This window comes from Mauremys mutica, chromosome 20 (assembly GCF_020497125.1).
Source record: "Mauremys mutica isolate MM-2020 ecotype Southern chromosome 20, ASM2049712v1, whole genome shotgun sequence".
In the NCBI taxonomy this organism is placed as follows: Eukaryota; Metazoa; Chordata; order Testudines; family Geoemydidae; genus Mauremys; species Mauremys mutica.
This window is the reverse complement of record NC_059091.1, coordinates 3,133,295-3,161,232: the sequence shown is the minus strand read 5'-3', so window position 1 is coordinate 3,161,232 and position 27,938 is coordinate 3,133,295. Positions and strand designations below refer to the sequence as shown.

Genomic DNA, 27,938 nt, shown 5'->3' with positions numbered 1-27,938 from the left:
GGGTTGCGTAGCAGCGGGGGGGCCGGGGAGGCTGCGGCCGCCTCTGAGCCCTGCAGGGTCCCGGAGCAGCCCGAGGAGCCGGGGCTCGGCGCGGTACGTGCGGGGGCGGGGGGCTGTAGGGGGGCTGGTTTGGGGGAGGGGCTGGGGGTTGGTAGGATGGGATCTGGCGGGGGGGCCTGTGGAGGGGGGGCTGGTTTGGGGGGGGAGCTGGGGGTTGGTAGGAGGGGATCTGGCGGGGGGGCCTGTGGAGGGGGGGCTGGTTTGGGGGAGGGGCTGGGGGTTGGTAGCACGGGATCTGGCGGGGGGGCCTGTGGAGGGGGGGCTGGTTTGGGGGAGGGGCTGGGGGTTGGTAGGACGGGATCTGGCGGGGGGGCCTGTGGAGGGGGGGCTGGTTTGGGGGAGGGGCTGGGGGTTGGTAGGATGGGATCTGGCGGGGGGGCCTGTGGAGGGGGGGCTGGTTTGGGGGAGGGGCTGGGGGTTGGTAGCACGGGATCTGGCGGGGGGGCCTGTGGAGGGGGGGCTGGTTTGGGGGAGGGGATGGGGGTGGGTAGGACGGGATCTGGCAAAGTGGGGTTTGTGTGGAGACGGGGTGGGGTCTAGCTGGGGGAGGGTTGTGAGCTCAGTTTGGGGAAGGGGCTGAAGGTTGGTAGGGGACGATCTGGGGGGCCGTGGGTGGAGGCTGGGGGAAGTGGCCAAGGATGAATGGTCTGGTGGGGGGCTGTGGACAGAGGCTGAGAGGGGGCCCTTAGGGCACTGTGTGGTTATACAGGGCTCCCCCCAGGTGTGTGGTGGTGGCCACAGGGATCTGGCTTGTTCAGGGCAGTGACTGGGACACTTGCTGCCAAAAGTGATTGTTTTGTAAGTTTAGTGACTAAGCAAATAACCCGATTTAAAACCCCCAGGATCCTTCCCCTCCCCCGGGCGTCTGCGCCAGGAAATGAGCTCTAATTCATCCTGACGATGCCCTCGGACTTTAATGTCTGCTGATATTTCATACTGTCTGCATCAACCTGGCCCGCGTTGGTGGAGTCTGAGCTGCTTGGGCTGCTGCTAAATTGTTGCTGAGAAAATGGGGCAAAATCACTGTGGTTTGGGGAATAGGGAGGTTCCGCCTCCTTGTGTTGCATCATAAATGCTCTGCTAATAGGTTACCACGGTTACTTTTTAATTGGGCAGGGAATTGTTGCTGTTCTGGTGAATTATTGAAATTTGTAGCCTCTGGGTGCTACTTTAATTCAGGCAGGATCGGGGCCCCTTTTTTCTATCCCCCCCATAGGAAAGCACAGTCTAGAAAACAGTGGTGTACAGAGACAAGAGCTGAGGGAACTGATCAGATATATACAGTGTCTATATAGGCATTATATATACACTACACTGATAAAAGGGAATGTGGAGACCATTTAGCACGTTGTGGTTTTCTAAGTGCTCTATGAATCCGTTGTCTTTCAGAGCTCAGTTGTTTGTGCAGGCATTTGAGGAAGGGTCAGGGGAGTGGGGACTGACGTGGAATGGGGTTTTATATAGTTTCAGTGGTAAATGTGAAATTACTTAACCCGCTATGGAAAATGCAGTACGGTAGTGACAAATGTGCTTCATATTGTGATAGTGAATTTTGGGTGCTAGACTTACAAAAAGTACAAGGGTGTGATGGTTCCCAGTTCATTGCTGTGTAAATGTCACAGGGAGATCATTGGGTGTCCTGTTCGGTGGTGGTTTGAAGAACTATATTTGACCAGATTGCTTAGCTTCTAAAGTGCTGCATTTACCTATAGGGGAGTATACGCTCTCTCCCAATGCTTCCCTTTCTGTTGTGTGAAATCATTCCAGGACAGAACGTTCCTGATTTGAAAATTCTTTGTTACCTGAAATTGGGTTATGTCCCTACCGAGCATCAGTCACGCTGAAAACTTCTCGTAGGCTTTGTCTGCACTGCCACCGACAGCGCTGAAACTTTCTTCGCTCGGGGTGTGAAAAAACACCCCCCCCCCCTTAGCGCTGTAAAGTGCCAGTGTAGATAGTGGTGCAGCGCTGGGGGCCATTGCCCTCGCAGAGGTGGTTTTATCACACCGCTGGGAGAGCCCTTTACATTGAAAACTCCCCTGTACCCAGCATGTGGCAGAACACCCGACTGAATGTCTGTTCCCTGGAACACCTGGTAGCATCCAGACCTGAAGCAAATATCTTGCTACTGAAATGATGCAGCGGGCAGCCTTTTAGCTGCCTGGAGAACAAGTCTTGGGAACAAAGCAGTATTTTCCCAGATCACTCACATGCTTCAGTTTCCTGGCCTTAGAGAGGGTTTGTATCTGTTCTTGTTCGGGGAGGAATATCACTGGCTGAAAAGGCTCAGACTTTGCAGATCCTGGTTGTATCAGCAACACCGGGTGTGCAGCCTCGCTAGGCAGGTTATAAAAATGTTTCAAATGCTTTGCAGCAAGTGGCTTTTAAGAAATGCGGGTGGGGCGGGGGGGATGCACGTGGCTGGAGGCATGTGGTCAGTGGAACAGGAGTTCCTGGGTAGAAAAGGTTAGGCCGTCTCCCACGTGATGCCAGGAGTGCAGGGCGGGGGTGTGTGGAGGGGGCGGGGAGCCGCACACCTTGCCATATTTCTGTTTACATTACTCATTTTGTTCTCCTTGTTCCTATTCATAGATCAAGCCTGTTTGTGACCTCCTGACTATTCCTGTGGGAACAGGTCTTGGTCACCGGGAAGAATGACGTTTTAATCCGAGCGAGGAGGAAGGGAAAAGATGGGCCGCTGGGAGCAGCTGCTTAAAAAGAGCAATCAAAACCCGCCCCTGTGTCTTTGCCATTTCAGGAGGAATTCTGCCACAGAAGGTAAATACTTCAGTTCAAATCTTCTTCCAGATCTCGAGCAGCAGAAGCGTTTAATTAAAAGAGATTCAGACACAGGAGTGTTTGGAACCAAATCAGCAGCTTCATTTGTAAAGAACAGTGTGTGGGGGTGGTGGGGAGGATAGTCCCCCTTTTCTGTACAAGCTAAGGGGGCTATAATTGAATTGAGATCGCACGTCTCAAAAACACTTTGTATCTGCTCCCGTAACAAGAGATGCAGGTACAAGCTCTGATCCTGCATTGGGAATCTTATGGGCAGACCCCCTGTGGCCATGGTCAGCCCCTCTGATTTCACTGGAGCTCAGCGGGAGGATCTGCCTGTCCAGACCCTGGCCCTTACTTTGCGCAATGCAGAACCTGGCCCTTACTTTGCGCAATTGACGGTGCCTTGTGTATCGTCACATTCAGTGTTTCTTCTGTACAGTCAGTTTCTCCGGTGGTGAAATGGTTATTGTTTGGGTTAGGGTCTGCCTAGGGGTCAGGGCCCCATTGCGCTGGACATCGTGCAAACACAGAACAAAGCCCTTACAAGACCTTTCCATATAAACAGCCACAGGGGACAGCAAGCCCGTTATTCAATTCCAGGGCATAACTCTTTCAAGGTGGCTCTGTCAGAAACTGGATTTGGGCGGGAGGGTGGTAAATTATTTGAAAAATCCAAGTTGTGTCCTTTAAGCACTTGTTTGAATGGTTGACCTTAGGGTTCTGATTGGGTTTAAAAAAAATACTCACCCACCGCTTGATTTCCAGGGCACTTTTCTTTCCTGTGATAGTCTAGAATTTGAGAATTAAAACATCCCCATAAAATTACTCGATGCCTTTCTAAGGAGGAAGATTCAACATAACATGCAGTAAAATGCATAATTATTTAAAAACATGCTAACAGTGGAGCTCGTGTTGGAATCTGGAAAGGCCTCCCAGCTGGTAGGAGTGATGACTGGAGGCCATTATTTAAAAAAATAAAAAATGTAAAGGTTAGTTGGGCTGCGTAGCGCATGTGAGCGTTCGCAGTAAATCAGTCAGCTTGGTGCACAGTCAATTTCCACCAGCTTGCCTAGGCTTCTTCACAGCAGAAAACAATAACTATTTCTCACTGAATAGAGCCCTCAGCAATTTTATGCTGTAAAGACAGATTTGTTCACCAGTACGTAGATGAAATATTTCACTTACATCCCAATGCTTAGGATCTAGTCTAAGAGGCAAAAACTGCTGGGTTCCCTTTTCTGGTGATACGTTTTCTATATGGTGGCCTAGCCAGTGTCACTCCCCTCAGATATTCCTGAGTGAATCTGCAGTGGCCACTGAAATGTTTATCTGATCATAAGTCTGAAAAACTTCACTGAACTGCAGTCCGGACCTTTGCATCTTCCCAGTGAGAAATGGCCCGTGTTTTCTGTGTCTCCGGAATGGTTTGGTTTTGCTGTTGCATATGCTCAGTTGAGACTTTCACCATTATTTCTGGCAGTATGACAGTTCCTGCAATTGACCAGGTGAAAGAGCAAAATAAAATTTGGTGTAAGTATTGTTGTTCTGGAACACTGTGTCTAGCGCCTGCTAGAAACTACGCCATTAATATTTCCTTTGTAGCTAGGGTGTCAACTGAACTACCATCAAGGAGACTGTATTTTTAAAAAAGCTGTTTTGTCCAATGTTGAATAAGAAGCAATGAGCCATTTGATTTTTTTTTGTAACTCCGTGTGTATTTAAATTCCACTTTGCCGGCTCTAATTTGGTATCTACTGATAATTTTGCTGTCTTGGAGTGATAAGGGGGGAAGAATCTTGAACATGTTTAAGTTTATTTGGAAAATACCAGCTTTCTATCAGCACGCGGCAGCTATGCTATTACGTAAGCGTTTCCAATCTGACTCTTTAAACAGTGGCACGGTGTCTCTCACCCATTGTGACAGCAGAATGGCTCTGCAGTAATGTAAGGGGCATTTTGAACATTGCTAGCAGTGCTGGGGAAATGGTGCCTTCTGATTATCTAATGGTATGAGACCTGCTTTCCCGCTGAAGTTCATGTCAAAACATTCATTGACTTCATTCCTGGCTCTGATTACTATCACTTATCCTTTCCCTGTTGTTATCCACGGCGCATCGTGTGTCAGCACTTTGTGGCAGGAGCTGTTCTTTACTGTATGTTTGTATAGACCTAGCACAAAGGGGCCTTGATTCTGATCACGGCCTGTGTGCGCTGCTGCCCATAGGAATGAATGCCTGGGGCTTTCACAGATCTACTAAGCAGGGTTCCTGCCCCGGTGATCCTGCAATCGGACGTCTCCCTATGCTCTTTGCCTCTGCTGGTAGATGTGCCGTGGGCTGCATTCTGTGCCCTGCTGCATTTCTCCGCCAGCCACAGGGATTCCTGGTTGTTAAATAAGCACTTCCTAGCCTGGAAAGCCGTACATGCAAGGGAGGCTGGGAGGGGCTTGGGCAATGTATAATGGGACCTAGTGACCCAGACGTTAAAGGCCCCAGGTCAGGTTCAGCACAGATCTTTATTGGCCAAGGCTGTTACCTCCTGCAGCTGATCAGTGCCCCCACGTGAAATGAGTTTGTCTCTTGGGACAGCTCTCTGGAGACAGCCGTGCGCCTCGCAGACACACGCTGCTAATTGGCCCATAACTGGAAGCGGCATCAGAGAGGCCAAAGAGTTAAATGGGGCACGGAGACTGAACTTCTCCCCAGGCTCTGGAGGTGGGGCTCTGGGACATGCCAGCAGCACATTCCTGGCCACTGGCCCTGCTGTGCCTGTCCTGCTCAGCATGGACAGCCCGAGTCCAGGGGACTTTCAATCAATCACCAGCACCGAATCTGTGTTTTAACAAAAGCCGCGGCATAAGCCATCGAGGCTGGAGTCCGGGTTCATGTCAGAAACGTTCATTCACTTGGGTGTGATGAAGGCCGGGTTCGGGAGCATGGCGTTTTGGAAAATAATTAAGTGGTGCTTTTTCTCAGGGAGTAACCAGTAATGTGCTCGGGCTGCAGAAATACACAGATCACAATCACTGTCATTCATAGGAGGCAGCACGTCTGGTCTGTGTGTTCAAACATCCTGATTGAGCATATTTTCCAACTCGAGCAGAAATGCTTTATGGGTAAGTACCTTTGGGTGCCTTAAATCTTTCATATACCATCCTGAATAGTCACAGACCTGATCTTTACCTCTGGTTTTCTCATGATACTGACCACCTTCTGAAAGCGCTTTGAGATCTAAGGATGGAAAGCCCTAGAAAAGAGAAACCACTGGTATTTGCAAATGCATTTTTGCATTTAACAATGCTATTGATACATACTTCATTGTAAGAGCCTCGTTCAATTGTGTGTTCATCTCAGTGAGACTCCCTCTCTAGAGAAGTCAGAAAAGGTTTCCCTTAGCAGGTGGGCGGGGCACTCCTCCGCCTAAGTGTCGGTTCTGTAGCAGCTCTCCAGGGCAAGGGAAGTCCAGGGGACAAGGTGTGCTGCACGCGTGAAGGACACGGGCCTAAGTGTCTCATTAGGAAGACACGCGAAGCAAGCGGAGTGCTCGGATTGTTTGAAGGAGGCTTGCCAGGCTGAGGGAGCAGTGCCTTTGGCTTGCATCCGCAGCAGTCGACACACCTCTAAGCTAGATTTTCTGGGAAGCTGCATGGATTGTGCTTTCATGTCTCTGCGTCACGATCTGAAGGGATAACTTGGCTTTGCGTAACTCAGGGTGGACGGGGAGCCAGGTGGAGGCGGCTTGTCAAAGTGTGTTTGCTTTAACCTTTAAGTAACTTATTTTGGTGGTGAACTCTATTGCGTAAAGTCCCGGTCTCCCCTGTTCTTTAGGACCCCGTCCAACTCCTGTTAAAGCCATTGCTAAGGCCTTTAGACTGCAAGCTCTTCTGGGCAGGGGCTGTCCTCGTGTACTCTTGTACTGTGCTGCGAACATCGATATGTGGTGCTGGCATGGTCCCTAAAGTGCTGTGCAATCACTCAGGGTATGTCTTCACTGGAGAGTTACCCTGGGCTCTTACTGGGCCATTGCCCTTAACCCCCTTCCAGCCACACATGAAACCTTCCCCCCGAGTTTAGTGGTGCCTTCGACCCCGGCTAGTGGGCTGGCTGTGGGTGCAGGCTATAGCCTGGATTCTGCTTTCACTGCCCGCTTTGCAGTGCTGATAGTCCTCCAGCGCCATCCCACAATTCCCCACACACGCCCAGACGGACAGACCAGTTCTGTCACAGTTCCCTGGGAAAGGATCAGAGTGGCTCAAGTTACTGCGCTACAGAGAGCCAGTGAGGACGCAGTATTCTGCTGTGGCTTCGCGGTGTGGGCTAGGCTAATGTGGGTGCCGATCACCCGGGGTAACTCTCTGCAGGGCAGACCTGTCATCTGATCTTCACGTCACACCTGTGAGAAGTCACCTTACGGATCGGAAAGCTGAGCTATCGAGTGGTGAAGTGATTTGCCCAGGACTCTGCAGTGAGTCGGTAGCAGATTTAGAACTAGTGCATTCCTGGCTCTCAGCCTTGAGTTCACTTGGCTAGGCGAGAGGTTCTCGCAGTGGGCTGTCGAGCACTTAGGTTTCAAGGCCAGAAGAGATCATTGTGGTCACCTAGTCTGACTTCCTGCGTGACACAAGCCATGGGACTTCCCCCAAATAATTCCCCGAGCAGATAATTCCTTGTCACTATTTGCTGCAGGTCGTGCCTTGGGGTCTTGTGCAGCAAATACTGTGCACTAAAATCTCTGCAAATTACTGCCGGGGGTTGTTAGTTCAGGAAGTCTTTGTCTGATGGGGTAAACCAACTTAGAACAAGGATTTTAATAGTGGAGTTGGTGCTTCAAAGTACAGGGTTTCCTTGTACATGTGGGAGAGGCTGCACTGATCAACAGAAACCTGATCAAATGGTTTCCTAGTGTGATGTAAACGAACAAATTCAGAGATGGGATTAATTCCTCACCAGTGTTTCAAAGTATGTATGTTAGGGCAACAACTGCTGGTGATGGTGGTGGCTCGCTAGGAATTAGTGAGAAGAATAAAGAAAACAGGAGATTCTTATTAAATAATTTAAACTACAGTTCCTGTAACCTTCCTGTAATTGATGTCAAGTGAGATCGATCTGGTGGGTTATAATTTGAATGCCTTCCCAAACGATTATTGCCACGAGCCATGTTACCTCTCACACGCGTGTGGTGCACATGTTGGTGTGAATGCATCAGCGCCTAAATATCGCAGTGTTGGGCTCTATAGATAATTGCAGGTTAAACACGTTTAGAAAACTACAAATGCTATTACTGAGTTAAAACCTTTTCATTCCCGAATTTTCCCTCTGAGTGGAGCGCACATTGTTTGAAATTGCTAGCGGACTTCCTGGATGCAGACGAGTGCAATCAAAGGCATTTTGTACTAATGCTGCGTGGGTGAGTTCTTTGATAACCATTCAACTCAGTGCACAGTTGAGTTTCTGTTCAAGCTCTTGCTCTGAAAAGACAACTGATGCCTGTGACTTGAAGCTTATGGTTGAACAGCTCTGTTCCTAGTCACGCTCGCATTCGAGCAGTCAATGGTACAGTTGTCTTGGGCCGTGGGAAGGTTGATAGGTGAAGAGCCATGTGCCGTTGCAGCCTTTTTCTCTCTAAATCACTGTGGCAAGTTAGTGGGAAAATCTTACTTTAAAAAAAGACTCTTGCGAAATTTCAGGGATATAATTTCTTAAACCCTCTGAATTTCAGTCAAAAACGTGTCCCTCTCCCGTCCGTTACTGGCATGGAAATAAGCGTCCTTACCAGCTCTGCCGGCCAGGTGGCATAATTCACTGTTGGCTGCTTTCAGGCCCAAATTTTAGTTTTGTTTGGCCACTCCAGGTCATAAGAAGCAAGGAAATAAAGTACCCAAATTATCCTTGGTTGTGGCACAAATTTCATCCCAGGTTTTAGAGAGACAAGGTGGGTGAGGTGAGCTCAAAAGCTCATGTCTCATGCCAACAGACGTTGGTCCAATCAAAGATATGACCTCCCCCACCTTGTCTCTCTAAGATCCTGGGACAAACGTAAGAACGGCCAGACTGGGTCAGACCAAAGGTCCATCTAGCCCAGTGTCCTGTCTTCCGACAGTGGCCAGTGCCAGGTGCCCCCGAGGGAATGAACATTCCCTATTGCCCATTCCCAGCTTCTGGCAAACAGAGGCCAGGGACCCCATCCCTGCCATCCTGGCTAATAGCCACTGACGGACCTGTCCTCCATGAACTTCTCTAGGTCTTTTTTGAAAGAACTCAGTTACTTCGCAGAGATGGGGACTGAAAGAACAGGGCTATAACAATCCTGCGTATCCCAGGTTTTGTCGAAGTTGTGTTCCTGTTCCTGATCTTTCTTTACCTCTTGGAGTGGAGTTAACTAGGCTTTGTTAACAGGCAACTAGGCTTTGTCTTCACTGCTAAAAAAACCCCAACAGGTGGGTTTTTAGCCTCAGGGTAATATGCGGGAGCTTTTCTGAGGTAAAAACACTGTGAAGAGAAGGCACTTCAGTTTCACCCCAGGTTAGCTAGGTGAGGTCAGCACTATGCCCCTGCCTGGCGCGGACCTCGCGTCGTTCATCTCAGTAAAAGGAAAGTGCCTTCTCTTCGCTGGGTTTTCCCCCTTAGTGTAGCTCTCAAACATTAGTTCCCCCCTGGTAAAAAAATTCACCTTTTCAGCAGTGAAGTCAAGGCCTCAGCCTCCATCTCTGCTAAGTAATTGAGTCTGTCAGTGCTTCGTCCCCCACATCCACCCTGGCGAAGTGTAGATCAGACAAAACTCATCAACAAAACTGTCTTAGTACGAGCTTTGGCCTCTTAAAAACAGAACTCTGCATTCCCAGGTCTGACCGTCAAACCCACGCTCTCCGTGTGGTTGAAGCCACATTAAGCACCTACAGCCGCTAAGGGTAACGCTACCCTGGAAAGAGTAACAGGTTGACCTGGAAAATCTGGCACATGAATAAAGGCTCCAGCTACCAATAAACCAGGCCCCATCTGTTGGCAGAAGCTGCCCAGGTAGGAGACTTAATAAAATTCCCCAAATAATCTAACTGAGCCTCACGCAGGAGCAGGGGCTGCTCCAGGCACCAGCGCACCAAGCACGTGCCTGGGGCGGGAAGCCGCGGGGGGCGGCCTGTGGGTTGCCGTGAGGGCGGCAGGCAGGCTGCCTTCGGCAGCATGCCTGCGGGAGGTCCGCTGGTCCCGTGGTTTTGGCAGCAATTTGGTGGTGGGTACACCGAAGGTGCGGGACCGGCAGACCTCCCGCAGGCAAGCCGCCGAATCCGCGTTACCAGCAGACCTCCCGCAGGCGTGCCACCGAAAGCCACCTGACTGCCGTGCTTGGGGTGGCAAAATACACAGAGCCGCCCCTGCTCAGGAGGAAGCTGTGGGTGGGAGCACATGCACGCCTTGTAACCACATAGAAAACTCAGGCTTTCGTTTGTTAGTCCCTCCATAATATGCTGTTGTCCAGCTTCCACGCGGGGCCAGAGTAACCGTCTCATCTCTGCAGGGCAGTTCAGCTGCACAACCTCCGTGGGAGATGTGAGGCCAAAACTCAGTCTTGCTTTGGTCATTTACCCCTTGATGTTCGTGCCTCTCACATGGGCTCCGAGGTGCATTTTGCATAATAAATTCTCTCTTCCCTTCGTCGCGGAAGGGTTTCAGATTTTCATCTGAGCAGAGAGGTGGCAAGTGCCTGTGGTTTCCAGCTCAAGGGAAACTTTAGATCCCACTGCCTAATTGATATGCTGTCGGAGTGTGTCCTTCCACCACCTCGCCGGGCTGTCTATCGAAACGACCTCAGCTCACATTCGGTTTCTGTGCCACGTTCTGTCCCCTGCATTGCACTGTTCAAACAAGGTTGCTGGCCAGCTAGGTCATGCAGACGGCATTCTAGCTGGCAATACGTTCTGCTGGACGTTCAGGTTCAATGTCACTGCAGTTAATCGTCAGCTTCAGAACGGGGCGTGTTGCTGTCGGTGAGCAGCAGCATCTGCCTTGTGCTGGAGAGGTGCACGGGGAGAGCGAAAGGTCATTGTTGGAGCCGTGGAGTCGTCATCTCTCTCGGCTGCACCGATTCCACTCGGATCTGGGATGAGGTGAAGCAAGGCGGCAGAGAGGAAGCTGCAGCGGATGCGACTTTGTGCCCGAAGCAGCAAGGTCACGTGAAGGTTGGGATAGAAGACAGCCGGGCCAGATGAGCAGAAATGTTGCACGTCAGAAACCCGTGGCAGGCTGGAGTGCTTGGGCTCTGTCCATGGCTAAGCAGCTCATTTCTTCTCTCACGCTTGGTCTGGGCTGCATGTTTTACCAGCGTAACTATGACAATCGGGAATTGTTTTGGTTTTACTGACATCGCTTTGCCAGTGGATCGCGCAACGTAGGTGTCATTCTGCTGGTGCAGGATAGTTCCTCGAGCTCGGCTGCACTGGCCTCCGCAGCCCTGTTCTGCTGGTCTGACTGCACCGGGGTCTGCTGGCCTGGAGCCACACCTGCAGCGTTAAAGCTGCAGAACTGAAGTGTACACAAGGCCTTCGATTCGCTCACTATCTGTCTCTCCCATCTTCTCCTAAACAATCTGCTTATCAGTCCAGAGCCCTGTCTGTGTGGCTTGGGCCACCCCCTCCCCACACCGGCTCTCCCCCTAGTAGATAAGGAGAAGACTGAAGCAGAGGCTCATGGGGGGAGTGTTTCTAGCCTTGCAAGGCCTGTAAACGACCCCCTCTAAACACCAGCTGGGTGATTCCGTCAGAATTCATCTGTCTTGGTCCTGTACTAGCTTAAGCAGCTGTGACACATACTCACAGCTGCCCCAGTGCGTCTCCTCCACGTGTCGAATGCCTGTTACTTTCCTTTGCCTCTTAGGGACAGAACTCTGGGCTCCCCTTTTCTGACCATTCCCGCTCTGACCACTAGACTATGCTTCCTCCAGCTGGCTGAAGCTACAGGAAGCACAGGCAGAAGCTACAGTCCAGTACTGCCACCACCTTGCTTTCACCTTTCATTGGAAGCCCTCAGAGCACTTTGAACACATAGGAATTCCCCCCGAGATGTTCCTGTATCGTACGTACTTTAAAGATGGGAAAACCGAGGCGCAGGGGTCATGCCCAAGGTCACAAGGTGAGTCAGTGGCAGGGCTGGGAACAGAGCCCTGGCGTTCTGGCCCCTGTCCTGTGCTTTAACTACAAGAGACAGTCCCTCTTGTGGCCTTTGTGTTTCCCCTTTGGTTTCAATTTACTTTTCTGGCCCCCAGGGTTTATGAAATTGGGAAGATTATAAAAAAACAACATTGCTTACGGAACAGGTTTCCTCCAAACTCGCCCAGCTGCAGTGCTGTTGGAGACCTCGCATGGGCCGTAATGAAAACAGGGTGTGTGTGTTCTGAGAACCCAGGCAAAGCTGGAAACCCGAGACTTCCAGCACAGGCCGTAATTCAGTTTGATTTAGGAGATGGGTCCAACAAGTTCTGGCTCCCATTATCGACTCGTCCCTTGCATCTGATACTGACTCAGTAAATCCACCAGCTGCGTGTATCTGCGGTCAGAGGGGGTGGGTGGAATAACTTACTCACCAGATTCGACTTGACAGGTCCTGGTGTCGGCTAGCGGGTGCCCTTGTGCCCTGTTAGCGAAGTTCTCTTGTCCTCGGCCTGCTGGAGCCGCTACGTGAGGGGTTTAACTCCGGGCTCACCGGGTCTTGGCTTTCCCCACGCCGCTTTGCATGTCGCATTTGGGAGGGTTATTTCCCACACGCCGAGGGTGCTGAGCTCCGACCCCAGACTCTGCGTGTTCTGCGTTTAGTCCAAAGCGTGTCTGTAGCCTGCAATTGGTAGTGAGCTAAATTGCTTCCCTTCCAGCCTTTTGGCCTGGGCTGCTCGTAGCAGACCAGGACGTGAGTTAGGCCTTTTTTGTGTTGACTGTTTCATCCCGTCCATCGTCTCTCCCCTCTGGCTGTAAAACATCCCGTCGGAGGCCTTCGTCGGGGCACCGCGTGTCTAGAGTCTCTCCTTTCTGCTTGAGGTTCTGTACTCGAGCGTCACAGCTGGGATTTCCAAAGCAGCTAAAGGGGAATTAGACTGGGGATTTTCAAAGGCAGGGGGGTGTCTCTCGGACTTGCAGGGAATGGACCTGAATGGTTCTCTTCTACCTCTCTGATCTTCGCTTCGACTTGATATTGCTTTGACTGTCGGTAGATTTACTCTGCAGTTCCTGGATGTTGTGTGCTGCTGCTATCCCTGCTGTGCCAGGATCTATCAAATTAGGACTGATTATAAAACCCCAGAGTGGGAACGTGTAGAAACTGATGCTCAATACTTAAACAGTCACTCCAGAGCAAGGCTCTCGTACAGCGGCTGCAGGGTTTTTTAGGGTAGAGTTTGACACATTCAGTGCCTGGGGTCTGGTCCTGATACTCAATCAGCCAACTAATGGACATCTCTGAATGTTCCCTGTTGCCATGTCGCTCAAGCCATCGGTTATATACTCTAGCCATACAAAACAGCCAGTAGTTTGGACCCCAGACATCTGCAGACTGGATGGATTTTTTTTTTCAGCCAGAATGATTTTGCGCCGATCAGACTCGCAATACACTTCGCTGCTCAGTCATGCTGCTTTCTGTTCTTTCCAGTGCCCTGTTCCTTGGCTGCGTCTTGTCCATATTGAATGTAATCAGGGCAAGTAACGGCCTTTAAAGCCCCATGTTGGCCCCACACAGGATAGGAAGTGCACTCTGAAGCGCTGAGCCAGAGGAGTGCCGCGTCCATCCTGGCAAACATTGCTCCTGTGAGCGTTCAGCGGTGCATGGATCTAGTGCGGAAAGCTTGTCCGGCGTTCCTTGGTGAGCAGCAGCACAAGGCTGGTGTGAAACCTAGAACTGGTGGTACGAAAGCGAGGAAAATGAACTGGGTGGGACATTGAGGGGACACACAGGAAATCTGTGTGTGGAGCGCTGTCTTGCTTGGAAAACGCACCATGGTTACACCGAGATCTTTGTACTCTTGGTGTTACTGCAGACGTAGACATGGGCAGCTTTGCTTTCCAGGGCTCTGTGTGGCCTTTGGGGGAGCTGCGACCTCCTTTGCTATCCCAGCCTGTCTCCGGGGCTGACCTAGCGTTCCTGGGCCATCGCCAGTGGCCGAGTGGACTGATGCCAGGCAACTGGATTGTGACGGGTTAGTTCAGGAACTGGGACAAAACTCCAATGTGATTTTGAGGTACTTGCACCAATAGGATGATGGCTTTCAAATGAGCGACAGGGTAGGTGGCGACTGGCTGATTTACCTTTTGATGTCATAATCCCCCCCCCTTACTGGTTGGCTTGTGGAGCAGAGAGAGGAGCCGCTCCAATCACAGGCCATGTGCTGACTTCTTAGTTCAAGGGTTAGGAGCCTTGTGTCTCCTCCATAGCAACTTTTGGTCTAGGAAGAGCCTCTGTAAGAAATGGGGGAGACCTTTTAGCCCGTCACTGCCAGCTGCTCTGACGCCCTGGAGATGTGAGTGGGGTTATCGTCTTCCTGCGGGAGGGCCCGGGAACGGACCTTTGTCCCAGTGCAGGGGCGTGTAGAAGGTTGCAGGTACATGCAGGAACTTCATGAGGTTCACAGGTGCTCCTGGCCCTTTACCTAGGTGTCCTGTGATGATAACTACAGACCCAAAGGAGGTCAGGGCCCCCACCTCCCTGGGCGCTATGCGGACACCCCAGGCCCTGACGTGAAGAGCGTAGAGGCTAAACAGAGCGTGTTCCCCTGAGGGGTGGATGGTGTCACGTGACTCAGACCAGTCCCACCTCTGAAACGTTTTGATGTTGGTGGTGATCATGCTGCGTAATCTCCACAGCCTTCCTGTAATGTTCCCGCACACCGGGCGTGTGTAGAGAAGCCCAGGAGCCCACGGTAGCCCTGGCGAATTGTGTGGGGCTTGGGCAGTGCTGTGCCCTGAGGATGCATAAGGGACTCGTTAAGACGCCTGGAATTAGAGCAGCACCTGAAGTTTTCCAGTCCTGGGATCAGTGGATCCATTTCTCGAATCCTGGCTTAGGAGCAGAAGAGCTGTAGGAACGTGGGAATAACTTGCACTGCCAGTGGGCTGGGAGATTCCTGTACCCGACACTACAGGGCTCCTGTGTTAACTGAATCCCCATCTCCATCCGGCTCTTCTGGGCCCGGGGAGCAGCTAACCGCAGACGGGCTGTGGCTTGCCGGCGGAGAGGCTGCACTTTAACCAGTGAATGGAGACGCGGCTCCCTGAGTACTGGGCAGGACAGCGCTGGGTAACCAGCTCAGGTTGACTGCAGTGTCTCTAGTTCCCTGCATGGGAACCTGGGGGTGGAGAAGGGGAATGGAAGCCAAAGGGAATCCGGGCATTGCTGAGGATGATCAGGGTGCAGTTCTGGGGGGGAACAAAGCTGAGACATTAGGGCTAGGGTCAGGCCTGGAAGGGACCCTCCAGTCCCCTGCGACCGCAGACACCCCATTCGTAAACGGATCCAGCCGGGGCCTCGCCGTGAGGAGTTCCTGGAGCGGGCAGTGGCCCAGGGGCATGTGCTAGTCAAATGATGGTAGCGCCTCGAGACCCCGTCTGAGTGTGCTGGCTCATTGCGCCAGGCACGGTTCAGACACCTGCTCAGGGACTGACAGAGCTACAGAGGCAGAGAGAGGCAAAGTGACTTGCCCAAGGTCACCCTGTGTCAGTGGCAGGGCCCGGAGCTGGACTCCCGGTGGTCTGAGCATGTCTGGTGGGCCAGTGTCCCCCCTACGTCTCCGTAGTGTCCTGGGCGCTCGGCCCCCCCTCTGCCCTCTCACGCACAAATCCTTCCATAGCGAGGACGAGTGCGGAGGGTGAGTAATGCCTTGGGGGGAGGGGAGTGTGCAGTTGGTGCTAGCGGGAGAGCAATGCATGGAGGTGGGGCTGAGAACCCTGCACCACACCCTATTGTGTAAGCTTGGAGCGGGTCTGCGAGCCCCTGGCTTAGCATGCAGCAGGCTCAGGTCTGTTTCCAACTCTCAGCATTGCAAAGAGGGACTTTAAACTCCCAAATCAGGCTCTGCCTTCAGAGGAGCAGAACATGAGTCTGTCCTTGCTTTCCTCCTGGCGTGATCCCTGCAGTTCTCGGCCTGCCCTGATCGCCTTCCTTCTCTCTCTCCAGGGTTCTGGCGACTGTGGTGAGCAATGGGGTATGATGTAGCCCGCTTTCAGGGGGATGTTGATGAAGACCTTATCTGCCCCATCTGCAGCGGGGTTCTGGAGGAGCCGGTGCAGGTAGGTGCTGAAAAGAGCAATGACCAGTTCCTTTCCGCTGTCGTGATCGGAGAGATTTACAGGGGTGATTCCGTACGACGGTTTCATCTCCGCTCTAGCAAGGGCGGGTGGATGTTAAACGCACAGCCCTGCGTGTGTGAAAAGAGACGTTTAATGTACACGTGCAGCTCCGACCCTTCCGATCGCTGCCTGAAAGTACCGGCTTGCCAAAATCAGCCAACCCAGGGCTAAATTGCTGCGAGCTAACAAGTACTGGTGGAAATCTGCTGGAAGCTGCTAGTATATGAACATACCGGCTATTTCAATTCATCGCTTTTAAAATGCAACTGCCCAACCGCCGCAGGTGTCTGAGACCTGCCAGAGGCTCTGGAGCTGGTGTGTGCATTGGCATTTGATGGTTCTATATAAAACACTTCTCCGGGTGTATTTGCATGGGGTGTGTTCAGCCCGGCTTCTCAGGACTCCCCCGAACCAGCCTTCTTCCGAAGTCTTGCTCCGCACGAGCAGAAGAGACGCCGCGTACTCCAGAGCCTTGCGCTGATGCCTCTCCCCAGCTCCTCGTGGCCGTATCCTGCGCATTGAAAGGCCAGACTTTTTCTTTTGCTGCAGAGACTCGCTAAGTGGCTCTCAGTGTATTTCCACTTCCTATCTGCAGGCTGGCAGGTCTCTCCCTCCGCACTTTGAAGCGTGCTCCCCCGGGGCACAGGCACCATCTTCCGCCTACTTTAGGAACGTGCCAGCCTGAGGGCTGCCAGGCGTGATGATCCATTGCAGGAGAGCAGGGCTCCAATCCCTGTTTGACTGATGCAGCTGGAACCCCCCCTCCCCGCCCCTCCTGTTGTCCCAGGAGGATACAGCCTGCCAGGCACCTAGAGTGGGCTCCACACTGACCCATACTCGAAGAGGGGAGAGAACAGTGACGTTCCTGGCAGGAACTGTGCTCTTGGAGATGCTGGAGTCCGTGTGGATCCCATCACCTGCCCTCCGTCCTGGCTCTTCAGGGCCCTCAGCAGCCTGGGCTTTGAATCCTGAGGGACTTTTCTCCTTTCTGCCTGGGTCCGGGTGCATGTGCTGCCCCGATCGATGCTCCTGTTAAAAAACAACTCCGATTGTGCATGCGTGAGGGGCTTGTGCAGCTCCACGGGGAACCGCCGTTCCTGGAGGGTATCTGACGACCATTCTTTTCTAGCAGCAGCAAGATTTCAGGCTCTCCCCCTGCCCTCCTCCCTGCCACCTGTTGGGAGCAAATGTTCAACCCAGGGAAGCGGAGGGGATCCAGATTGTGAACATTGTGCTCCTTTGGCACGTCGTTAATAGCTCAGTATGTTCAGAGCTGCCTTCTCCCACCACCCCCACACACGCACACAATCCAGACGCGGGAGTCGCTTGCACAGAGCCAGGCCAGCAGCAGAAGCAATAGGGAGTGTCGTCAGCCGGGGGGCCTCTTTCAGCTCTTAGCTGTGGGTCGCGGTGATTTTTGGCTCCCCCGCCCGTCTTGGGAGCGTTCCTCCGAAATGCTGGTGAAGCCGCAGAGCTCGCCAGTGGGTGGGCTGCTCTGGGCTCTGTACAGCGGGTGGCAGGGGGAGGAGCTGGGGGCTGCGTTCCTGTGTAGAGCCCGAGGCCTAGCAGAGGTGAGCCTGCCGGTATTTATAGACCTGCTCTTGCCGCAAGCCGTCGCTCTGCGTTGGGAGAAGATTGCTGGGTCCGGGAAGGGGGAAATCGTTCAAGGAGGGAGGCTGGGAATCCTCTGCTCCTTACGTTACACGCGCAGCAGGAAATCCCGACTGGGGAAAGCTTTAGTGTTCGGTGGGTGGTCCAGCTCCGGGCACGAGGGCTGAGACTTGTCCCCAGGGCTTGGATAGATTTAATTCGAGATCTTAGCAGCTGTCTCCTACAGGTGGTGGGAGGGGGGGTCGTCCTCCTTGCAGCCTTGGGGGGCACTGCCCATTCACCAGCTTGTTGGAGCCGGGCAGTCAGGCTGTGTGTAAGTACTGACGGGGTGTTATCACACCGCACCTGTGCACAAAGATTTTCAGACCCAGGCCCTTCCTGAGGTCCCTGTGTCCTTACGCCTGCCCGTGGCAGACGTGCTGCTCCCTTCAGGAAGTGGATTCTTTCCCTGCCCTTGATTTGCATTGTCACCCGTGCAGGGACACGAGGGTTTAGGGTTTGTTCTGTGACCCCCTTGAGCATTTTCGGGGCTGCCGGAAAAAATCCTGAAATTGCCAGCTACCCAACCTAGGGACTGAGTGACAGCAGGGACTCCGGCAAAGAACTGCCAAGCTGGGGGCCTGCTCTGAGCAACTCGAGTGATGGGACTGGTTTTTCTAAAAGGCCCGTTAGAGCGTGAGTGACAGTAACACAAAACTTTGCCGCAAACGAATGCACTGCAGTGCGGCTAATGGAAAGTTGAGCCGCACAGGGACGTTCAGCTGGGACTCGTGATCAGCAGGTACTGCAGTGCCAGTAAGCTGTGGACAAAGTGCAAGGCACGACGCTTTGCTGGCTGGAGTGTTTTGTGGCTTGCTAAGCTGTCTGGGCTTGGCAAAAATGAAATCTGAAGATCGCATCACTAGTAAACAATGTACTGTGACCGAGGGAGGGGGTGTTTGTTCTCTACAGATCTTGCATCTGGGACAGACACGTTCACTGCATTTTTCTCCGAATTGATGATGTGCAATTGACAAGAAGGACAAGAGGATGCAGGGGGTAACCACGTGGTAGGGCAGTACACGTTGTACGTCTAATAACTTCCATTTGCTGAGAAGCACTCTGAACACGAGTTAGTTGGTTTCTCGATGGGCTGGAGTGATGTAAATCCAGGCAAGTTTAAACCACTGACTTAAATTACCGATTTAAAATAAAACATGGTGATTTAAATCAGAGTGACGCTAACTTAAAAACGTGCACCCATTGTACATTTAGCTTAACACTTTATAATGAACTCAATTATAAATGCTGGATTTTAAATGTCAGAACTAAGAGGCTATTGAATTTTACAAACCTACTACAAGCAAAACAACAAAATATTGGAAATGTGAGTCTCTGATCCTGCAAATATTGTGTGCCTCAGTGTTTGTAGCAACAGATGCCAAAACTGTTAACTGTTCTCTCAATGGCATGATGTCTGTCCCTTCAAAACGATTTTCAGTGTTAACAGTGAAAAGTTATTTAACCTTTCAGTATGTTCTTGACGTTATTATGAATGTTCATACGCAGCAAAATGTTCAAAAAAAGCCTGAAGATAGCGTCCAAAGGGTGGGATTTTCCAAGCGGAAAGGCCAGATGTTTCAAGGTATTTAGGCACCGACGTGACATAAGCGTTCAAGTCCCATTGACTTCAAGCTGCATTCCCTGGTGGAGGAGCGTAGTCTAGCGGAAGCATTCACCTTTCTTGGCATGTGGAAGTTTGATCTGTTGGAAGGTGCCGTTGGTCGCAGATACAGCACAAGCTGTCTGCATATCTGTGCCTGAGTTTGTGGTGGCCTCGAAGTCGGGATGTTTATGAAGCTCCAGAATGGTCTCATTCTGGAGAGAGGGGCCGAAATTCAGGTAACAATCCGCCCTCCACTTCAGCAATTTCAGACTGTCCAATGGGGAGAGAGAAAAGAACTAGCAACACGTTCAAAATGGGTTGGAATTTTGTAATGTTCGAAATAAAAGCACTTTGGAAAATCAGAACTTTATCCAGCTTGGCCCCTGATTTCCTTTCCAAGAGAGCTGAGCCGCCCGCCGCCCCTGTCAAAGTCAGTGGGCTCTGTGATTTCTCAGTCCGTCCTGAAGACAAGACTTCTGATCTTTCGGACACATCCTCGTGTGGTGGCTACGCACAGCACTAGACCGGCGCGACAGCTGGGGACGCCATGTGGCACCGAAATTAACCATCTTGTCCAAGGCCACCCAGCAAGTCTGCACGGCACAGAGTCAATTCCGGAATCTGGACTTGTCATGCCCTGCTCTGCTACAGGCCTGCCGCTCAGGGAGCGTCCCGGTCTAGTTATCTGGCACCTCCGTGGTCGCTTCCTTGCCCTGGCTGGAAAGGGGGCGTTCGTATGCTTGAAGGAGGAGCGTGGTACGGCACAGCTTGGCTAGCGCCGTTTCCAGGGGGGAAAGAAATCGGTTTGCTGTGGCTGGAGAAGCCCTGCTGGAAAGCTCCTAGCGACATGAGTGTGTAAATGGGATCCTGGCCAGCCTGGTGTCGCCACGATCTGTTAAACTAACCCCCCGGAACAGAGGCTCCCCGGTAACGGCTACAACCCTGGCAACCAAACGTTCCGGTGCTGAGTGCCGGGAGCCGACTCCCCAGTGCAGTTTGGGTTCTGCTCTGGCTGGTGTCCGTCTATTTCCCGGTGGTGGGAGGAGTTAGCAGAGTTGAGGGGAAATATTTCAGCCGGGGGTGGGGGGGGACGCGCCGGCTGCGGAGGGCTGGGTCTCACTCGCTGCAGCGAGACCCGGTGTTAACCCAGGGCGAGAGCAGGGACTCGGCAAGGGGGCAGCGACCTAGGCGGGTGTGAAGGCCGACAGAGCAAATAGTTCATGGAGGGGAGGCAGTGCCACCAGGCCACCCAGAGTAAAATCTGGAACTGAGGGTCTTCCCCTCCCCCCTTCCCAAAAACCCCTACTGAGGGGAGAGGGGTTGGGGCCAGCGCCCCTCCCTGGGGTGTCCAGGCCAAACCTGCGTGGCGCTGCGAGCCCACAAAACCACTTGGCTCGGGGGCCTTCTCAAATGGCCGCCTCCTGCCCCGGGCCACCCCCGGGATGGAAAGCCGTCAGGCCCCCCGCAGCGTCCCATTGCGCCAGGCCCTGCACTCGCTCTGTTCTCTTCCAGCAACCTCAGCTGCCGGCCAGGCAGTGGGGGCGTCCGACGGAGCTGGATCTGTGTCCCTGAAGGGCGCTTATGGAAATGTTACTAGCGATGCTACCAGATGGCCCCAAGCCTTCTGCCCACTGGGTACCTCAGGGCTTGCTGGACTCCAGGCAGCAGAGTCCCCTGGCCCATCAACCCTGCGTTTAAAGAGGCAGCAGCATCTAGTGGGTAGAGCAGGGGAATGCGTGACGGCCCTTGTGCTGTGTTTGGGGCTTGGGCCCCGGCTTTGCCAGCCCTGGTTTGGGCCTGTGGCATGGATGGGGGGAGTGCCCCCTCAGCTCCCAGTGGGGGTTGAGAGGCGGGATGAACTATGTTTGCAGGCCAGGTGAAAGGTGCTGGCTTTGCCCATCCGCCCTGGGCGTTTGCGGGGTGAGACTGAGGCTGGGGGTCGGGGCGAGTCACTGCATCCTGCGTTTCCTTCCCCGTGCAGGCTCCTCACTGTGAACATGCCTTCTGCAATGCCTGCATCACCCAGTGGTTCTCCCAGCAGCAGACCTGCCCCGTGGACCGCAGCGTAGTCACCGTGGCCCACCTCCGCCCCGTCCCCCGGATCATGCGGAACATGCTCTCCAAGCTGCAGATCACTTGCGACAACGCGGTTTTCGGCTGCACGGCGGTCGTGCGACTCGACAACCTGATGTCTCACCTCAATGACTGTGAGCATAATCCAAAGCGGCCGGTGACGTGCGAGCAAGGATGCGGGTGAGGATTGTTCTTGCCGGATTGTTTCCTGGGGCTGAAGGGAGGGTCCCCTGCTCCTGGGGGTGAGGCCAGGAGCTGTGGCCTCCCGCGAGGCAGTGACAGCTGGGACGCTGGCCAGCTCTGTGCTGCTGGGAGCTGGGGAGAAGGCTGATCTCCCCGCAGGCTGGGAGCGCACAGGGCAGGGCTATCCAGCCTTGGCCCGCTCAGCTCGGCCTCTGAGCCCATTGGCAGCTGGTGTCTTGCTCGTCTTTAAACTTCGTTAAAATCCGGGCCCTGGATTTCCAGCCCTGGAGACCGGGGGAGACTTTCCTAAGTCCAGGTGGCAGTTAGGAACCCAAGTCAGCAAGACAGCTAAGCTCTTATCCACCGAACACGGTGTAGCAAGAGCAGCGCCTCCTACCCACGCCTGCTTCCCCCGGGCCGGCTGGAGCAGGGCAGTCGGTCTCCGGCCTCGGTTTCTCCGTCAGGCTGCCACCCAGGCAGCCCAGTTGTTGCCTGGCTATTATGATGCACGAGCTGTGCTGAGACCACCCGCTGTCCAGTGAGGTGTGGGGGGCCTAGTGATCCCGGCTGACCTGGAGGTGGGTGGCTCTGTATTGTAGGTCCAGCTACTCCAAGGCCTCATCTCCAGCGGTGGCCAGCACCAGACAGTCAGAGGAGAGTGAAAGAACCCTGCAATGGGCAGATGAGGGATTTCCCCCCCCCCCCCACGGCCTCATCCTGATCCCTAGTGGTTAGATCAGCTTACGATCCCATCCCAAACGTCTGTGGTTAATTATAATTCGGGCTAGTCTGACATCTCGCTGCAAGTCCCTGAGTTTGTCGTGGGAGCTGGGTGGGCGCTGACGCTTCTTGCTAATCCCGAGCCCTGGCCTGCTCTGTCTTCCCCTGCCGTCCGTTCTCTCTCGCCCTGCAGCTTGGAAATGCCCAAAGACGAGCTGCCGAATCACAACTGCATCAAGCACTTAAGGTCGGTGGTGCAGCAGCAGCAGACGAGAATTGCTGAGCTGGAGAAGACTTCAGCAGAGCACAAGCATCAGCTGGCCGAGCAGGTAGCTGCTTTCACGTGGGTGTCCATGGCTGGGGTTCTAGTTTGCTCTGGCCGTCTAGGCTAACAGCTTCTCTGGATGGCTGGACTCTTACCTGGCACAACTACTGGACAAATGAATCTGCTGGTTAAAAGCCAAAGGCAGCTTGATAGGCTACTAGGTTCTAGCATTCCCTTAGTTCTGTGCAGTGTCTGTTTGAATGGGAGCTTCCTCTCCCAGCTCCAGGCTGTTGTCCTGCATCGAAATCCTTGTCCCATGAGGTCCCCCCCCGCCCAGCGGGAGCAGCACACTTTGCACTATGATCTCACAAGATTGGGACGCAGGGGAGGACGGCTGGCGCTCCAGGCACTCTGACCTCAGTCTGTTTCATGAGCTCCGAGGATCCCCGAGCTGACCCGCTGGGAAGCAGAGAGTGAGCAGGAAAAACAGTGAAGGGTTAATTTTTAAAAACTCTGCTTCCACCACCTGAGTGCTAATGAGACAGCCAGGTCCCCCGCTGCCGTCCCGTGTGGGGCTGAATGTAACACTCTGTGTTCAGTGCCACTTCCAGCCCTGCGTACCCGCGGGAAGGGGGGCGGGCAGCTCTGTGCGTGTGTGGGACTCCCGCCTGTTGCAAACATCTCTCCGTTTGCCCTGCCTCCTGCAGAAACGGGACATCCAGCTGCTGAAGGCCTACATGCGAGCCATCCGCAGCGTCAACCCCAACCTGCAGAACCTGGAAGAGACCATTGAATACAATGAAATCCTAGAGTAAGTGCCGCTCCGATGCACGATCCCGGTGACAGGGGGTGAGTGGGTGTTCGGGAGGCAGACGCGGGGGACTGATGCGTCAGCTGAGCTGGCGAGATTTGGGAACAGTCATTAAATCCCCCAGCAGATTAAGGACCGAGCTAGGGGAGCCATAAGAAAACCCCTAATTGTAAAGCAAGCAGGACGCTGCTAAGGCGACTCAGCCCTGTTAATGGTACGGGTCCCACCAGCTGTAAAATTCTACACCTGCAGCCAGTTCGAAACCAGCGAGCTGCCGGCCCGTGCCCTGCCCGTGAAAGTGGGGCTGGAAGAGGTGGCTTCGGAGCTGATCCTTGCTCCGTCCTGGCACAGATGGGACCTGGTGGAAGGGTCGTTTCAGCCCAGCTCAGGAAAACTGAATTCCACCGGAGTTAATAGAACGGCATCAAAAGAACAGGGAGAGGCTTTACTCCGGGGGTTCTCAGACATCGGGGTTCACTGGAGTTCTAGTGCGTGGAAGCGTCCTCAGGTGCCTGGAAAGCTGGAAAATGGCAGCTTCTCTCCCCGCTGCATCTGCTGCCGTGGGAGGTTAACGCTGTCCTGGGCAGGGACGAGGCCGGTGGATCTGAGAGGCTGGAGGGAAGCAAGCCCCTGAAGAACTTTGAAGGCCTTCCTGGGTAGCTGGGAAGCCAGGGATGTGGCCCCACTTTCTGGAGCAAGACCTTCGGAACATGCTTGGCTCACGTAGGGAGGACCAGAGAGAGGACTTTCAGTCGTTGCCACGCTGCAGTTACGGCCTGGAAAAGGATTTTGATGGGGGGGGGGAGGGCGGGGGCCGTGATTAAGGTCCAGAAGAACTCTAAGGGTCTGACTTCAGGAGCACCGTACCGTGAGTTAAGGAGAAAGGAGGAGAGCAGGGATGTGGGGCAAAGGGCTCCGTATCGACAGACTTCAGCCTCTGAAGCAGTTAGTGCGGGGAAGTGGTGGGGTCGCCCGATGTCCCTCCAGCATTGCTGTTAGCTACTTGAGTCTGGCAGATTGTTTTCTGTCATGGGCACCATCTCTAACTGCACCGGTCTCCTCCCGGCCTCATCCCTTCTCTCCACCAGAAGAGGGTGCAGCCCCAGCAGCGCCCGGGGGAGTGGCTGGCTCTGACGTCCGTTCTCACTAGGTTTGACAAAGGGAAGCTGGTGAGTTTTCTGGATCCATCCCGAGGGGGCACCTGAGTTATTTGGCACTGCCCTTTCTGAGACCATTCTAGGCTGGCGCTGTGTCCTGTAGACACCACAGAGCCTCTGACAGTCCTTGATGTGGCCAGCCTGCCTCTGAGGATCACGTTGAAGTAACCGTCTTGCCGGTCTCATTCTCTGGCAGAGCAGTCCCTGCCTCCCCGTTAGCCGTTACTGTCTCTTGGGTGCCCCTGTCTTTTACTCATGGTGTCTTGGTGTCTTACAGGTGGGTGAACTCCTTGCAGCCTGCGCGGGTGACGCGCTGGGGCGGGATGATCTCCACGCCGGACGCCGTGCTCCAGGCGGTCATCAAGCGCTCGCTGGTGGAGAGCGGGTGCCCCACGTCCATCATCAACGAGCTGATCGAGAACGCCCACGAGCGGAACTGGCCGCAGGGCCTGGCCACCCTGGAAACCCGCCAGATGAACCGGCGCTATTATGAGAACTACGTGGCCAAGCGCATCCCCGGCAAGCAGGCCGTGGTGGTGATGGCCTGCGAGAACCAGCACATGGGGGAGGACATGGTGCTCGAGCCGGGCCTGGTGATGATATTTGCACACGGAGTGGAGGAGATCTAAAGACTTTTAAAGAGAGAGAAACATTTTGTGCTTGAAAAAGAATAACTTGTCTAAACCGCTGACATCTCCCCCGGCCCCCGTCAGTCACGGCATTATATCAGGGCATTATTCCTCCAAGCGTGTGGCTCGTAATTTCAAACGCGATTCAAGGCCTCTGGCAAACGCTCCCTTGTAGCGCTGGGCGGTCACCCAGCATCATATGCAAAATGCGGTTTGCCTCTTGCAGCAGATCCGCCTCCCAGTCCGGTGTCCGTGTGGCTTCGGACTGGCTTTGAAAAGCGCAGCCCCTCGAAACCGCTGCGGGCTTTGGAGCGGGCCTGACTGCTGACACCTCTGCCGTTGTCCCGACCTCCTGGCGCAGATCTTGGCGTGGTGCTGCCCTGGGGTGACCTGACCACCCGGTGTTCATGTCCGTGCCACAGCTTTATCCCCCCCCACTCCCGGTTTCTTTCCCCACTCTGAGACACCTGTGTGAGAGCCACACCTCTCCAGCCGGGCTCTCACACACCTGCACGGTCTCGCTTTGCAGCCTTAGGTGGGAAGCGGGACCCTGCTCAGATACGGCGATGGTTTGGCCGGGAGGCTAAGCTGCAGACACGAGCGATGCCAAATAACCGCTCCCCACAAACGAGTAGCGTTTTGCAGCCAGACAGCTGAGCCGTCGAGCAGACGCGCTCTGGAGCTTGGCCGTGGGGCCTTACGCTGCGGCGGGGAGAAACCCGGCTTCAAGGGGGAATTCGAAGTGGAACTAAACACTCATTGGCCGGCCCTTTCGCCTCCTTCCTTTCTCCCGTCCCGCTCGGAGCCGGACACCCGAGGGAGGCGCTGGACTCCAGAAGCCTGTGATGTGGACGGCCTCTCTGCCTGCCAGGGACAGTTGCCTCCACTTCTTGCCCGGAACCTGGCTCCAGCTGCCCTGTCTGTGTGTGCGTTGAACGGGCCACAAAGAGCTTTATATATTTTTTTTCAGACACTTGTGATTGTGGTTCGTTTTTTTTGTACCTTTTTTTTGCCTCGTTTGTTTGTATTTTCCCTTTATTTTATTTTTTAAATACAGTGGCCAGAAATGCTGCCAGGTCCAATTAAGTTTACTTGTCGGGAATTTAATTTATTTGCATTTGTGGGGAGTGGGGAGGGGATTTTTGGCTTTTGTTCCTTCCTTTCGGTCTTTGTTTTCTCTTTAGCTCATTGTTTGGTGCCCAAGGTGGCTGCGTGTGGGACAGGGAGTGAATTGTCAATAAATAAGAGGTTCTGATGGCTTTAATCCAGACCTCGACACTACCATCCCTTCGGAGACTGTTCGCATCTCCGTGGTCCTCTGGACAGCTTGGGCCCTCCCCAGCTGCTAGCTGGAAGCTGCAGATAGTTGGTGGGGTAAGAGTTTGAATTCCCAGTTAACAGTTCCACAACAAGCAGCTCTCCTGGGTTCCCACTCTGTCGGTCAATAGCGGAGCTGCCTCCACCGATGGAAAGGAGTCTGATCTCAGGACGACACCCACCCCTCTGCCCCTGCCATCTGCAGCAGCCCTGCCCCAGCTGGCAGAGCAGCCCTGCCAAAGAGGGGGTTCTTGGAGACCATCTTCAGGGGCAACGTCTGTCCAGTGGGTGATTACCCTGCGGCCCATGGGAGGCTGCCCAGACGTAGGCTCTGTAAGAACTACATTTCCCATCATGCCTCACACTGATTGGCCTAGTTCTGCCCAGCTGTATGACACTAGAGAAAGCTGCTTCCAGGGGCTGAATCCGATTGCGTCGGCCCAGACTGCAGCCAGTGGCTGAGGCACGTGGAGGGAGCTAAATGTGCTTCCTGGCGCTGTAAGCGGAGCAGGACGCCCCTCGCCCAGCTGCCTGTCACAAAGGGCCTGTCCCCTTCTGGTCCTGGAGCTCCACCACGGAGCACGGGCAGGGCTCCCAGGGAGACGCTGCGTGAGAACATCGCTCAGGCCCCGGCGGCGGGTTTTGTTACACGCTGTCCCCGATTTCCCTCCGCTGTTCGCTGGGCATCCAGGGAAGCCTTTGCGTCCGCTTCAGAGGCTCTGTAAACCGCTGCAGGATTTCCATTTGGCTTCACCTCTACCGCCCGGCCCGCCGGGGTAGGGGGGTTTAAGGTCCTTCTCTCACTTCTTTCCCCTTTCAACTGGCAAATTTGCTGGTGTGGGTTGGTTTGTTTTTGTTTTAATGCTGCATCATTTCTTGAGGAAATCCAGCTAGTTCTGTTTCAGGGCATGGCCTGGTTTTCCCCTGCAGGCGTAGAAGCTCTTTGTTGGGTAACTCCATAGTTTTCCGTGTGTCTCGTATCCTACGTTACAAGCACCTGGCGCGTTCTTCAGAAGTCAGATCAGTTGGAGGTATGGAGCGGGTTGTATTTGAATTCATGTCTCGATGAGGTGTGTGGAAGGGGAATTACTGGGTGGGAGCTCTGTCCAACCCAGACCCTTATGCTCAGGAATTAGAAAAAGCTGCTAAATCCAACCTGGTAACTGCATCTGTCTAGCTGGACTTTTTTTAAAAAAAAAAACTGATTCCCCCGCCCCCACTGGGCCTTCGCTTCCAGAGATGGCCTCCGTCTCCTTTCCACTGGAGGACCCGGGCGCTTGGAAATCAGACTAGACTTGCAATGGTGTCTTTGCTGGTCCATAAAAGTTGCTGGTTGTGTCTTGTGTGCGCTGTTTCATTGTGTTGACT

General features: G+C 53.7%; 1 protein-coding gene across 6 annotated transcripts; it reads left to right on the top strand.

The window, feature by feature from the left end:
- The first annotated feature begins 16 nt into the window (after positions 1 to 16).
- On the top strand, positions 17 to 27,757 carry RNF41 (ring finger protein 41). 6 transcript variants are annotated; one of them, XM_044995548.1, is made up of 7 exons: positions 17 to 93; positions 2,653 to 2,838; positions 15,987 to 16,099; positions 21,397 to 21,668; positions 22,585 to 22,720; positions 23,364 to 23,467; positions 24,902 to 27,757. In XM_044995548.1, exons 3-7 carry the CDS (start codon positions 16,010 to 16,012, stop codon positions 25,251 to 25,253), a joined length of 954 nt encoding a protein of 317 aa, XP_044851483.1. In that variant the 5' UTR covers positions 17 to 93; positions 2,653 to 2,838; positions 15,987 to 16,009; the 3' UTR covers positions 25,254 to 27,757. The 6 variants fall into 6 exon arrangements, with proteins under 6 accessions (XP_044851483.1, XP_044851489.1, XP_044851484.1 ...); XM_044995554.1 differs by lacking the exon at positions 15,987 to 16,099; XM_044995549.1 differs by lacking the exons at positions 17 to 93; positions 2,653 to 2,838 and adding an exon at positions 14,190 to 14,334.
- The last annotated feature ends 181 nt before the right edge of the window (positions 27,758 to 27,938 follow it).